General features: G+C 42.6%; 1 protein-coding gene across 1 annotated transcript; it reads left to right on the forward strand.

Annotated features, from left to right (window-relative positions):
* The first annotated feature begins 9761 nt into the window (after positions 1–9761).
* On the forward strand, positions 9762–12394 carry ALG2 (ALG2 alpha-1,3/1,6-mannosyltransferase). The gene is made up of 2 exons (XM_086608940.1): positions 9762–10085; positions 10434–12394. The coding sequence occupies exons 1-2, from the start codon at positions 9762–9764 to the stop codon at positions 11334–11336; spliced, it is 1227 nt and encodes a 408-aa protein (XP_086465066.1). The 3' UTR covers positions 11337–12394.
* Positions 12395–13789: the final 1395 nt, after the last annotated feature.

The raw sequence follows: 13789 nt of genomic DNA on the forward strand, positions 1-13789 counted from the left end.
AGGCAGCTGTGTAAAAAAAATCCTTCAAAACAAGAAACAAAAATAATTATTTGCAACCTGCAGCCAAATATGAGATAAAGGTGTCAAATCTCTGGTGATCCACAGCTGAACTTGGATTTTGTCATAAGTAAAATGGGTCTGTTCTGTTCTCTATTGTTACTACCTGCCACATCTCTGCATCAGAGCATTATCCTACTCCATGGCACAATTCACTATAATTGGTAGTCCCAGAGAAAAAGAGATAACTACAATATAGAAGGAACAAAAGAAAAAGGTTACAATACATGTCAGGGATGAGATGTACTCAGTAACTTCACACCTGCTCTTGCTTTGCCTGCCTTTCTTCTCAACTTCTGAAATCAAAGCAAAAATCACAAACACTATACAATTTTCCCCTCAATAAAAAAAAAGCCAAAAGGCACACAATCCCCTCTTATAGCTCACATCCCAAGTTAAGAATAATTAATACTCTTAATATATTACTAACAATGACAAGTCTACAAAGCATAGCCTTCTATGAAACACATTTGTATAAACAGCTAATATGATAATATAAAATGCAGCCTTATTATCAAAGCTGGATGTATATAACAAGTTACCCCTGGAAGAAACAAGAGGCATCTCTTTTTCCAGACCAAAAAAAAAAAAAAATATTAACAAGTCCTTCACAGAATCCATTAATATATTTGTAAAACCATTTAGCCCTCACCACATGACCTCAGTATAGCAATCACTCATCTCTAGCCAACACAGCTGAAGAAGAGAACACAAGCTGTTCTGTTTGCTTCTTTGCACGGCTGTCATGATGCAGGCTAAGGGCATTGCATCTTGCATTTTCACGGACACATCCTTCTGCATTTCTAAACTGATAAAGCAACAACATACACGTGCATGTATGTACCTATACAGAAAGATACACATATATGCCTGTAGTAAAAGCATTACAACTTACTGTGAACAGTACTGAAGAGAGCTTACACTAGTTTATGTTGTGTCTGATAGGCTCAGAGAGCTTCAGAAACAGCTGGAGATAGATGAGGCATTGGAAAGAGCTGACAGTTTCTTCTTGGAGGGTAAATTCAGCGTCTGATGTGATAAAAGAAAAAAGAAAATCCTTTTGCTGCAAAAGAACTGTGTATGTCTGGGACAGTCAGGAACTATGTACTTGAATAACCGCTCCTCTTGTTCCCTTCCAGAATGAGAAACATTGTGAGTGACTATCGGAGGCATAGTATTTATCAAGACATGATGGCAAAAGATGGGAAGAGTTCACATGCTACATGCACACTAAAAGAAAGGTTGGCCTGGATGTAACCAACTGGATACCAGTAAACAGCGAAGCCTAGAGAAAAAAAAAAAAAAAGCTTTCATATAGTGGAGCTGGCTTCTGCACAGACAGCAAAAGTAAAAGGTAGTTCTGCAACATCAGAACTAACAAAGCTCTCATCCCTACAGATCCATAGCTTGTAGGTGATGGACTTCAGTGTGCAAGAAGGTGCTAGGGTGAAGATTAAAGCTTGTCCTATCATAAAGGCATTGAGAAGTCTAGCTCTCCCCCTTTCCTCCCTAGGTAACAAGTTAAAAGTGTCTCTTGCTCAGGGGCAACTTCTACAGTCTCCCTCTTCCACCAGCTACCTATTCCATCCAGCTCTCAAGAACAGTGTCTTTCATCTTCTGCTCCTCTGTTAAATCAGACTGAAGTTGGCTCACATACTGAGATCTATTGCTGGCATAGGGAGGGAGGGAAAGCTTAACAGACACAGACATAATCATGTAGAACAGTAGGACCGTTTCCTTATAAGGCCCCTTCTTCACTTGAGGAATAACTGATCATGAGGTTGCAAATATTTTTAAGTCAAGAATAAAAGATTCTAGTACTTTATCATATCTCCTATGGAAATATAAGTCCTTCCAGATTTCCTGAATCTTTATTGTTAAGGAGACAAAGCAAAGATCTTTGTGGACCTAGAGCTTCTTAGCACTTAAGTAAACTACAAAGATATTTACAATCACTAACACTCAGCTCAGCCAAGCTTGTATTTCAATCACACACAAGTAGGCATAAAAATCCGGTCTTACTGATTCCTACATGTCTAATATGAAGCTTTGCAAATGTCCATCCTTTCTTTTTTTGCACCTATTACTGAAAAGACTAGTTTTCTGTATTACAGATTAGCTACTGTTTATCAGCATGGCCGCAGTTTCTTCACCCAGGCCAAACAAAATTTCACATTCATTATTAGCCAAACTTCTGGTAAGTTGTTGCAATCTGCATTTATCTGCACTTCTGTGGAGCTGAAGTTTTGACGAACATCAATCGCAAGAATTTACTACAGCTCACGTACATGACATGCTAAAAATATGAGCAGGAATATCTAATGCTTTTATGCTAATCATTAAAATGATCACAAATTGAACACATACAATAGAGAAATCTATCTTTTTAGCACATACAAGGAACAACAAAGAAAGCTACAGATGTTTCAGCTAGTTGTATCCAACTGAAGTATCACTTCTTCCATGAGTTAAAGTAGAAAGGTTTTTTAAACCATAGGAAAGCTCATGCATCCAAAATATAAAGCCAAGAAAAGGTGAGGAATAATTTGTGCAAAACTAGAGACATTAGACTCTTGGAGAGCATATGCAAAAAATCTATGACACACATCATCCTAGAAAAAATATTGAATCAAGGATAGCACTGTCAAAATAGTCAACATTTTTAGATTCAGTTGAATTAAATGTAGGCTGTACAGAAGAAAGCCTTCCCCTCTCTCCTTTTCTTTTTCTGGGTTTGTAGCTGATTTTGGTCTTCAGAAGCAGCAAGATACCAGACAAGTGAAAACATGGAAGGCTTTCAATGGAATTATTTGATGTGTCAAAACAGCTTTTAGAGACCAGAAGTGTTTCAAAGAAAATTGTTTCCTGCTGTGCTAGAAAACTGTATCATCAAGAATAAAGAAGAGGTTAACCTACTTAAATATTACTGTTATCCATCATTCCTTTCCCTTACACTATTTTAGAGTACGTTATTCCTTTCACTTTGAGTACCACAAATTTAAGTCAGCAGCACAGTCTGTCCATATAGTCAGTAAACAACTGACTTGCATTTGATTTGGTCTTTTCTTAACATTTTCTTTCTTGTCTTAAAATGAAATCACTGACTCTACAGATTTTATTTCCTTGCTAGGTAAAGCATTTAAATAAAAGATCCTTACCTTTGCCTTTTGAAGTGGCGAGCTAATCCTATTTTTTTAATTTTCCTTTGTGTTTTTACTTTCCTTCCATGAGCATAGTGGTAAGTGATTTGTGGATCCTTTTCCCTTTCATACACAATTTATTTGGCTGTTCCCCCTGCATTAGTGTAATCTGCCACACCACTGACTTGAAGTCACCAGAATTCCCTGTTCCTCAACTTTCAATCACCTGAAAACATAACCCTCCTACTGTTACATTTTGTAAGACAATTTTCAGTTTCTGCTCCAAGTCCTCTATCTTTCCCTCTACATTTACATTGGGTATTATGGCATAAGCACAGCTCAAAGCAATTATACATAGCCCTGAGACACACTCCTTATTCTTGTTTTTGTTCTGAACAGGTTCTTCTGTAATGTTACTTTAAGAATTGCTTTAAAGGAGGGTGGTGCCTAAGAGAGGCTGAAATGTTAATGCACTAATATGTATGTACCTTTAAAAAGAGAAGGAAGACTTGTCTGACTGTTCAAAAGAAAATAAAGCACAACACCCAGAAGGAAACTGGAGTGATTATCCGAAGAGCCACTTTGCTGTATCTCAGTCTGTTTACATGTCCTGTTAATTAAAATGCAGCCATTGCTTTTCCCATTCCATTTTTCTAAGTCTTTTTGAAAGTCTGGACCTGCAGAAGAAACATGTCTGACAGCCATGTAATTATTCTTTTTAAAATCAATTAGATACCAGTTCATGTTGTTCCTTTCAAAGTGCAGTTTGAAACATAAGCATATAATATATACTTTTATGTACAATGAGCACTGAGTAAAGTTTAACTTGCATTTAGGAAATAAATGAAATAAAACCCTGTGATTTTCCTGGAGTTAACAGAACACAACCAGCTTAGCTAGCGTACCTCGATTTCATTTCAACAAACATGTTTGTTATATTCGCACGTCTGTGCACTTGATTTTGCCTCTCTCATTCACAAAAAAAAAGATCTTCTGGCATAAAATTATATAGCAATGTAAAGTATAGAAGAATCTGGTTTGAACCATCCAATGCAATTTACTCAGAAATATGGTTATATATGAAAACCACAAGTATAACGTTTTAGTTGTGGTATGTTGGAATGGGAGGAAAAAATACAGTTAAGACTATTTCTATTTCCATATACAACTTTTATTGCAATACCTGCATTCTAAGAGTACAGATACAAATATAAAATGACCCATGACAGACTTTAAACCTGCCCAAATACCAAATGAATTTCTCAGTTCGCTATTAGAGCCAAAGTTGACAGGACTTCAACAGGTGATAGAGGAAGCTTCCCCAGTCTCTCTCCAAGAACAACCAGGATTCACCATATTTTTGGTCCAAGATGTATGCTTTAAGTTGACAGCTGAGTCTATGAACGAGTGTATTTACCCCAGATGTGCAGCATAAAGACAGAAGCAATAAAAAGAAGACTCATGACCAAAACTGGAACAGGCCCACTAAAAACAAAGAAAAAAATGCATTAACATAAAAAAAGTCTGCTTTGTCCAAAGGCCAGTCATTTTCAGCCAAGTGAGCTCATCAGTTCATAAGCAATTGTATGGGAAAACTCTTATTTCATTCTCATAGAAATACCTTAAAGTACACAGAAATGAGATAGCCATCTCTCTCAAAAACTGCTCCTGCCTCTGTGTTTTTAAAGGAATAGTTGTACATACCCTAAATATTACGTAACTATAAAGCACAATATAGTAACAAAAACCCCCCACTTATTTAAAAAGTAATTAATGGTTCATTATTACTCATAGTTGTGAAAACAATCTCCAGAAAATTAGCATCTATATTTACTACTCGGATAGCCTCCTGAGCAGAGATGTAGTCAGATACAAAAACCAACAGAGTCCTCTAGCGGCTAGTAAAATTTTGGCATAAAATTTGCATTAGCTGTTTTTCAGAGGTTTTATTTCATTTGAAAACAGCAGCAGCGGGTGAGAGATGAGGACTTCTGTTTTCTTGAAAAAGATAAACAGAATGTCAAAGTTAAGTCCATCATTAAATCATTTCCTAAAATGTATGAATTAAAAAACTTCTTTTTTCCTTCCTACTTTTATACACTGCTTAGAAATTGTATAGTGATGTTTTTAAAAACCAGTTTAATCTTAGGGTGCGTGTTGAGAGACTCAACCAGCTGTTTCACGCTGTTCTGAGATACAATTACATGCACTATTACACAACTACACACACTCAACTCTGCTTCATACCACTCACGTCATACAATCTCATTTCTGATTTTCAACCTGCTATTGGGAGAAACACCACGAATTCTGTAATCCAGCCTGGATTACCCTCTAGGTTACTGTTTATAAGCAGGTAAATGTTACTCAAATACAAAGTAAAAAAGAAACTGAAAATGGATTGAAACAATTTACTAATATTTTTCTATGAGATCATGGTCCATGTACTTGAAATGTTCGTAACTGTAATCTTACGTCGAGTTTTAAAACTCAATTATTATCTACCATGCTTAGATTTATTTGGGTATGGAGAACCTTCAGCACAGACATAAAGCATTTAGCAAATAAACCGATGAGAAAATGTGCCAAATAAAAAAAGTCTGCACACACAGCGACTACATAAGCAACCCCTATCACGGGATATCTGTCACTAAGCAACAAAACGTGCTTCTCAATCTCCAGTGTTTTATACACAGTTTATGTCCTACGTAATATAAATCGTAATGATATCAGGTGCACAAAGTCCTTGCACTGTATCTGAATTACTATTTAATTCATTTGAGCCTTTAGTTTTAGTAACACATAAGCTACTCTTTGTCAAAGGCACAGAGGAGCACCACTAACCAGAACAGAGTGACACAGAAACAAACGGGGAGGATTGCTTGTGTGTTTGGTGGGGTTTTTTTGAAGTGCAAACAACAATGATCTCCCTACAGAATAATCAGCTTTCCAAAACTGACATGTGTATCTCATTTCCTCCAGTCCCAAAGACAACCTGCTGAAGCCCTGCAATTCTTCTCCATACACCTGAATCTTCTCAGCCCACCACACAGTTTAAATAAATAAATAAACAAAGCGATTTGGGCACCTCTAAAGATTTGGTACTGTGCATTCACAGAATGTCTTTCTTAAGGTTGCATATTGTACAACAAACCCAATTTGATTCTCTGTCATGGCTCCACAGGAAACACTGCCTATAGCTCTCTAAGCAAGAAAGCTCAAGACAAGATACAGGAACCACAGGTACCAAGTGCCACAAAAAGAGCAACAAGCTTGGGTTTAGTCTTCTTTTCAAAGTATATGATACTCGATCTGAGTTTTAAAGAGAAAAATATCATATCCCACTCTCAACCAGACACCCCACAGGCTATTTTTTTTAGCCTCTTGTACCACAGATAAATGTACTTTCCTGAGGTGAACCAAACTTGCTGATTAAACATATTTATTTTTGATGTTGAGTACAGATACTAAATACCTGAAGCATCAGTATAATTATGCACAATATAAAATATAAAACTTTTGATTTACAGCAGAAATCTACTGGATCATAGCTAGCATGAAATATTTTGTTCTCAAGTGGTTTTATGTACTTTTTCCTAGTGATTTTAAGAGCACATATTTTAAACAACATGAGAGAACACAAGAAAAAAACAACACCAGGCTAAGCCTTCGTACTGCTTTATGCAGTAGCGATCACAACCATTTTTAGACACAATTTTGGCTGAAGAACTTTACTGAGGCAACCACAGACCCTCTATAACCCATTTTCATTTTTAAGCCTCCTGAATAGGAGATTTAACAACGCCTAACAAAGGTTTGCTATGGAAAAAACATTCCTAGAAAAATACATGGAAAGCTGTAAACGAAAAAGTTGTTCCCAAGCCATGGTTCAGAAAATGTTACATCTAATGTGTAGGTGATTTGTAAAACCAACTCACTTTTACAGTTTTCTTTTCCTCCATTAAAAGTCTGACCACATCACACAGCTACCCACAGTAGCTTGCAAAGAAACCACTACCAGTGTTTCAAAACCTTAAAATTGGGAATCACTGTGTTGCAACATAAATAGAAGGGGAAAATATCTCTACTGACCTGCTTGTATTAAAGATTACAATAACTGAATGGCCATTCAGCATCAAAAGTGAAACCAAAGGACTCACAAGAAAACCTACTGAAATTGGTAAAGCTGCTTTGACAGCTTGTATCACAGGTCTATTAAGAAAAAAAAAAAATCTACCTAATGGTAGAACACTTCTGTTTTTTCTAAGTTTGATTTTTTTTTTTTTTCAATTCAGCTTTAGTAGACCAAACACCACAGAAAATAGTTGCCTTGCCTATCTGCATAGATTTGCTCTAGAACACTATTGTTGCTCATGGTCTTTTTCTTTTCCTTGTCTTGTCTCCTCTCTGGATTCTGAAAACAAGAGCTTCAGTAACAGAACACCATTACTTTGATGCTTTGCTGTATAGTTTTTGGTTTTAAAGTGTCAAGCACATATGAAAATGAAAACACATATGACAACTTCAGAGGAAGGATTACTCATGGAACAATCACTAGCTAAACTACCACCAGCTCTTCCCCACATGTTCTGTTTGTGCAGCCAATAGCAGCCCTCTTAAAGGACTTCAAAATAAAATACTAATGGATTCTAGAAAAAATGAAGCAACAGGGACATCCCCGAGTGTCTCGAGTTTCTTCAGCCTCGTAAGAACAAGAGGCCATGAAGTATAACTCTACAAGAAGCACAAACACCCACTCAAGGTATGACTTAGCACGCACCCATCAGCTGAAATACACCTGTCACCTTTGCTACCCAAGCATTAGGCTGCAAAATGTGTTTGGGAAACTGATATGAATGACTTAAACTGTCCAAAAAGTAAAAACTTAGGCTCTCTGTACAGGTTAAGGGACACTCTCACCAGATCTTTGACCATAACCTTAGAATAGTCACCTTGTAAAAACAGAGATATACAAGGTACCAGAATTTGCAAGCATAGCTAAAATAACTTTTCTTCATTTTTTTAGTAAAAACCCCTGAGATTCTGCAAGCATACGGCATTTCAGTTACATTATGTTTCCAAGGGTGGGCGCAGGATCACAACATATCTATTAATAAAGAAAAAAAAAAGTTTAATTAAAAGAGAACGAAAACATGCATGTAGATGCCGAAAATCACTGACAAGTAATCTTTACCAATTTCAAAGGAATTGCTTGCAGTCTTCAAAGACCACTTAAGGTAAGTCTAGGCAACTACAAAACGTAGCTTCTATCTACCTTTTATAACTTTAAAAACTACCTCTCCAGGCTTACAGATTAAATAGAATATCTCATCCAAAAATCTATCTCAGTAGTCAACAGTTCAGCATGTTTTCCCATGGAGACCAGGACATTCACCTTTCAATTCAAAGATTACATAAGAAGATTAAACATATGGCCCCCATACCTGCCACCACCCATATATCCAACTTACACTTTGAGCCCTGGAGAGTCCTCAGTGTAGAATCGCCACATGCCACCAGTACCAGTGGAAGTGGCACGGCCTGCACTTCTTGTCCCACAGCTGGCATTCTTCCTTTAGGAGATAACGGAACGAAAGAAAGACCAGAATCCATTAGCTGTCTAACAGCTTCTAGCACTTAGAAGGCACTCCAAGAGATTCTGCAGAAGCAAGACGCCTGCCTCAGCCTGTACAGCCAGGCAAGCAGAGGGCACGAAGGCTGGCACAGAACCGCCTGGGGCCACGGAAAGGTGCACCGGGGACTGATGAGTGAGGCCCGCAGGGGCCCTGCCCACACACCCCACGGAGCGACAGAGCTCAGCCCGTTCGCATCCTCCCTCTGCGCCCCGCCGGGGCTGCCCGGACACAGAGCGCAAAGGACATGAAAGGAAAGGGCTGCCCCCGCTAGGAAGACGCCGCGGGCACCTACCTCTGCCGGACAGTGGAGCCGGCCGCGCGGGGAGCCACGGCCTTGCTGGGGGAGCGGCCGGAGGAGCCGACGCTCGTGGCGCTGGGGTTGGGCCCGGGCTGCGGAGAGACGAGAACCGGGATGGGGTGAGAGGCGGCAGATGCAGCCAGGGAAGAAGGGGCGCCTCAGCCGCCCCCTGCCCCGGGCAGAACCTCACCATAGCGGCGGCGTCTAGCTCACGGGGTGAGTCCGGCCTCACAGACGCTCCTCTGCGGCCGCTCTGGCCACGTCCCTGCCCGCAGCAGGCCCCGCTCCGCCCCGCGCCTCCCGGGGCCTCGCCGCTGCCCGGAATGATGCCTGAGCAGCGCCGGCTTCTTTTCCCTGCCCTCCTCCCTCAGCGGCCGCTTTCCGAGCGAGCTGACTCTTCGAAACGCCTCGGTCGTGCCTGCTGTCTCACCAGCGGCCCGGCCAGGGCGGCCGAGCGGGGGATGTGGGGGAAGAGGCGTCAGGCAGCGTTCGAGCCGCCCGGCGGGTGGGACGAAGAGCAAGGACCGGGAGAGAAGCTGACGTGTCCTGCGGCAGTTGCTGGCCCGCGCATGCGCGGTGCTGCCCGGTACGTGGCGGGCGGGCGTGTCCCCGGTCCGCCCCGCAGCAGCCATGGCGGAGGCGGCCGGGGAGGGACCGTCCGTGCTGTTCCTGCACCCGGACCTGGGGCTGGGCGGGGCGGAACGGCTGGTGGTGGACGCGGCGCTGGCGCTGCAGGCGCGGGGCTGCCGGGTGCAGATCTGGACGGCGCACTACGACCCCGCGCGCTGCTTCGCGGAGACGCGGGGGCTGCCGGTGCGGCGGGCCGGCGGGTGGCTGCCGCGCAGCCTGGGGGGCCGCGGGCAGGCGTTGTGCGCCGCGCTGCGCATGGCCTTCATCGCCCTGTACGTCCTGCTGCTCAGCGGCGAGCGGGTCGACGCCTTCGTCTGCGACCAGGTGTGCGGCGGGGGGGGGGCGCCGAGGAGGGGAGGAGGAGGAGGTGGTGGTGGTGGTGGTGGTGGGCCATGGCAGGAGGAGGTGCGTGGGGAAGTCCCGCGGCTCGATGGGGCCTGGGCGGGGAGGGCGTCTTGGCCTCATCTTGGAGGTGTGGGAGAGAATCTGGAGCCGCAGCGAGAGGTTCTGGAGGAGGGAGCGCGGCTTGGTGCGCTTGTGAAGAGGAGAGGGAGAAGACAGTGGGTTTGCAAAGGACTGGTGGTCAGGGCAGGGCTTTGAAATGACATGTATGTGCCAGCAGCACTAACAAATGGCAAATGTCTCCTCTTGTTTCTCCCCTGGTTGCACTAGGTGTCTGCTTGCATTCCTGTCCTTAGACTGGCCAGAACCCGTAAGAAGGTTTTGTTTTACTGTCACTTTCCTGATCAGCTTCTGACCAAAAGAGAATCTCTCCTGAAGCGCATCTACAGATTACCACTCGACTGGCTGGAAGAGTACACGACTGGCATGGCGGACTGTATTGTTGTGAACAGCAGGTTCACTGCTGGTGTGTTCAGGGACACGTTTAAGTCCTTATCTCACATAAACCCAGAAGTTCTGTACCCGTCACTCAACATCAGTAGCTTTGAAACAATAGTTCCTGCGGACATAGCTGACTTGATACCCGAAAAGAAAAAATTCTTGTTTCTTTCCATTAATAGGTATGAGAGAAAAAAGAATCTAGCGTTGGCTCTTGAAGCTTTGCGTGAGCTTCGAGGAAGACTTGATTCTCATGAGTGGGATGAAGTTCACCTGGTTATGGCAGGTGGTTATGATAAACGAGTTCTGGAAAACGTGGAGCACTATGAAGAGCTGAGAAGACTTGCAACCAAGCTTAGTATTAATGACCATGTCACTTTTCTGAGGTCGTTCTCAGACGAACAGAAAATCTCTCTTTTTAGTAACTCTGTGTGTGTGCTTTATACACCAAGCAATGAACATTTTGGCATTGTTCCTCTGGAGGCAATGTATATGAGATGCCCGGTTATAGCGGTTAATTCAGGCGGTCCTTTAGAATCAATCTTGCATAATGTTACAGGATTTTTGTGTGACCCTCTGCCAACGCAATTCTCTGAGGCCATGGAAAAAATTGTGAGAGATCCTCTCTTAAAGGACACAATGGGAGCAGCTGGGAGAGTCAGAGTTATGGAAAAATTTTCCTCAGAAGCGTTCACAGAACAGCTATACCAATACATATGCAGATTGACACAATAAAATTATATTCCCGTATTACGTTTTACAGCTTTGTATCTCTCATTTAAATAGGGGACCAGTATTCAGTGTGACTGTGATCAAGAGTCTGGGACATGGGAATTTTCGTGTTGCTTCTTGTGCTGCCTTATGTTACTTGATACAAAGAACAAGCAAAAAATGTCCCACTGTCTTACCAGAAGGTTAAAATCTTTATGTGGCAGGCTGAAATGCCATTGTTCAAGTTGTTTTGTATACTGAGCCTTGCAAAAATGCATCATTAAATGGCAGTAACTTACTAGGAAATTATTGCACATTAATGCTGTGTGGTATGGCTGATTCAGTTTACAAAACATGAATTTGTATAGATACTCGCAGCTTTATTTTTATGTATTTAAAATCTTCATCAGTAATTTTTAAGTAAAAGCTGTCTCAGCTGAAACATGGAGAGAATTGCATAGTCCAACCAACTGCATGTTTAAAAACACCACCACTGTTAGGGATATGAGTGGTATGGTTTTAAAATAATTGACCTTTTACTGTACTTCTAAAATTGTGTCATCTGGTCACACTGGGTGTCGTAAACAGGCGTAGAGATGTGTGACCAGGAGGAAGCTATGACTAGAGTAATATGAAGGACATCAGACTACCTTGGGCGAAAACATTGGTGCTGAAATTCTATGTGTATGCAGATACCTGCAGTGCTTAAGGATGTAAGAGTTTCTGGTGTGTAGAGGCTTACATGATATCCCCTTCATTTAACATTTCCTTCTAAATGACAGCATGCTTTTAAAAAAAGTGGTAATCTGGAGCAGGCTATAAAGATAGATTTTATTTTGCCTGTTTTAGTGGCTTTTCACACATGTGACAGTAATTTGACTTTCCAAATGTAGTATCTAGTTTTGGGCAAGGAATGTCTGATTTTTGTGGCTTTGAACTGAAAGAGGGTAGATTTAGATTAGATATAAGGAAGAAATTTTTCACTCTGAGAGTGGTGAGGCACTGGAACAGGTTGCCCAGAGAAGTTGTACATGCCCGATCCCTGGCAGTGTTCAAGGCCAGGTTGGATGAGGCTTTGAGCAACCTGGTGTAGTGGAGGGTGTCCCTGCCTATGGCAGGGGGGTTGGAACTAGATGATCTTTGAGGTCCCTTCCAACCCAAACCATTCTTTGATTCTGTGATTCTATTTACTTCTGGATTTTTAGCGCATCTTTATTAGTTGTGGTTCTGTTTGGTTTCCAGACACAGTTAAGCAATCCATGCAGTTGAATTTTAAGTCTGAAAATGGATTGTGTAACTAGACAACGTCCTCATTATTTCAAATCCAGTTGTATCTATAAAATACAATTTTGTAGTTTGAATCCTTCAATTTGTATTTAAGATCAAAGTTTCAGGCGTTTTCACATTTAGTACTTCATAGCAGAGAGACCAGTCTTTGCGTTGCTTAGGACTGCAACCTAAGCCTCACTATAAGGCTTTTACTTGAAGTAAAACAACAACAACAAAATATCCGTGAAACAAAGTCTGTCCTTGTCTTCAGTGAGGAAGTTGTGATGCTATAATGGTTATTCATTATGGATTGGGAGCAGGTGGTCTCACAGGCCCTATTTCCAACATTTCTGTTCACGTCAGAAGAACTGGCAAGCCTGAATCTGTCATCTCTCTTGCCTGTCCTTGCATTTGTGCTCCTTCCCTACCCTTAAAAGTTTTCCTAAATCTTTGTGCAACTTTTCCAGGATGGGTGTAGCAATGAGTGACTGAAGGACCTGGAGAGAGAGCATGAAAATAACCTATGGTCATTGACATTAACACCTTGTCATGGTTTGATGGCGGGGGGGAGGTCGGGGTGGCAGAAGCTGCCCATCAGACCGGACTCCCATCCCCCTCGGGGCTTGAGCCAATCGGCACCTCTGCGAATTGCCCTGCCCTATTTACGTCGGGACAAAGGAACCGGAAAGGTGTGTGCCTTTGTGCAGGAGCGAGGAGAAGGGAGGGGGGCGCTGCCCGCGCTCCCTGGGGCCCAGCCGGGCAGTGGCCTGGGCCAGGCCAGTGCCACCCACTGAGGATGGCGGCGGCGGAGCCGCTTGGGGAACTCGGGGAGAGCTCTGCTCCTGGGGCACCCACTGGGCCGAGTTCACCCAGAAAGGACTGAGATCTGAGAGAAACGGCCATGCAGATACCAGGTCAGTGAAGACGGAACGGGACAACGTGTGCCGCAGCTGAGTTCCCCTTTCAACCAGTGGTGAGACGACGAGTGCTCCCCCTCGCAGCTAAAGGCGGTCCTCGGGGGAGCAGAGACCCACTCGCAGCCCGTGGATAACCCACGTCGAGAAGAGATGCCAGAGCCTGAGTACGGTACGCATCTAGAGTCCGTGGGACAACCCCCGCCGATGGGGAGGTGTTTTGTTTAAAGGAGATGCCTGAGCCTGTGACTATTGTGAATTATGGGCACAGGTGGAGGCACATTTACACGTTTT

Source organism: Tauraco erythrolophus, chromosome 3 (assembly GCF_009769465.1).
Source record: "Tauraco erythrolophus isolate bTauEry1 chromosome 3, bTauEry1.pri, whole genome shotgun sequence".
In the NCBI taxonomy this organism is placed as follows: Eukaryota; Metazoa; Chordata; class Aves; order Musophagiformes; family Musophagidae; genus Tauraco; species Tauraco erythrolophus.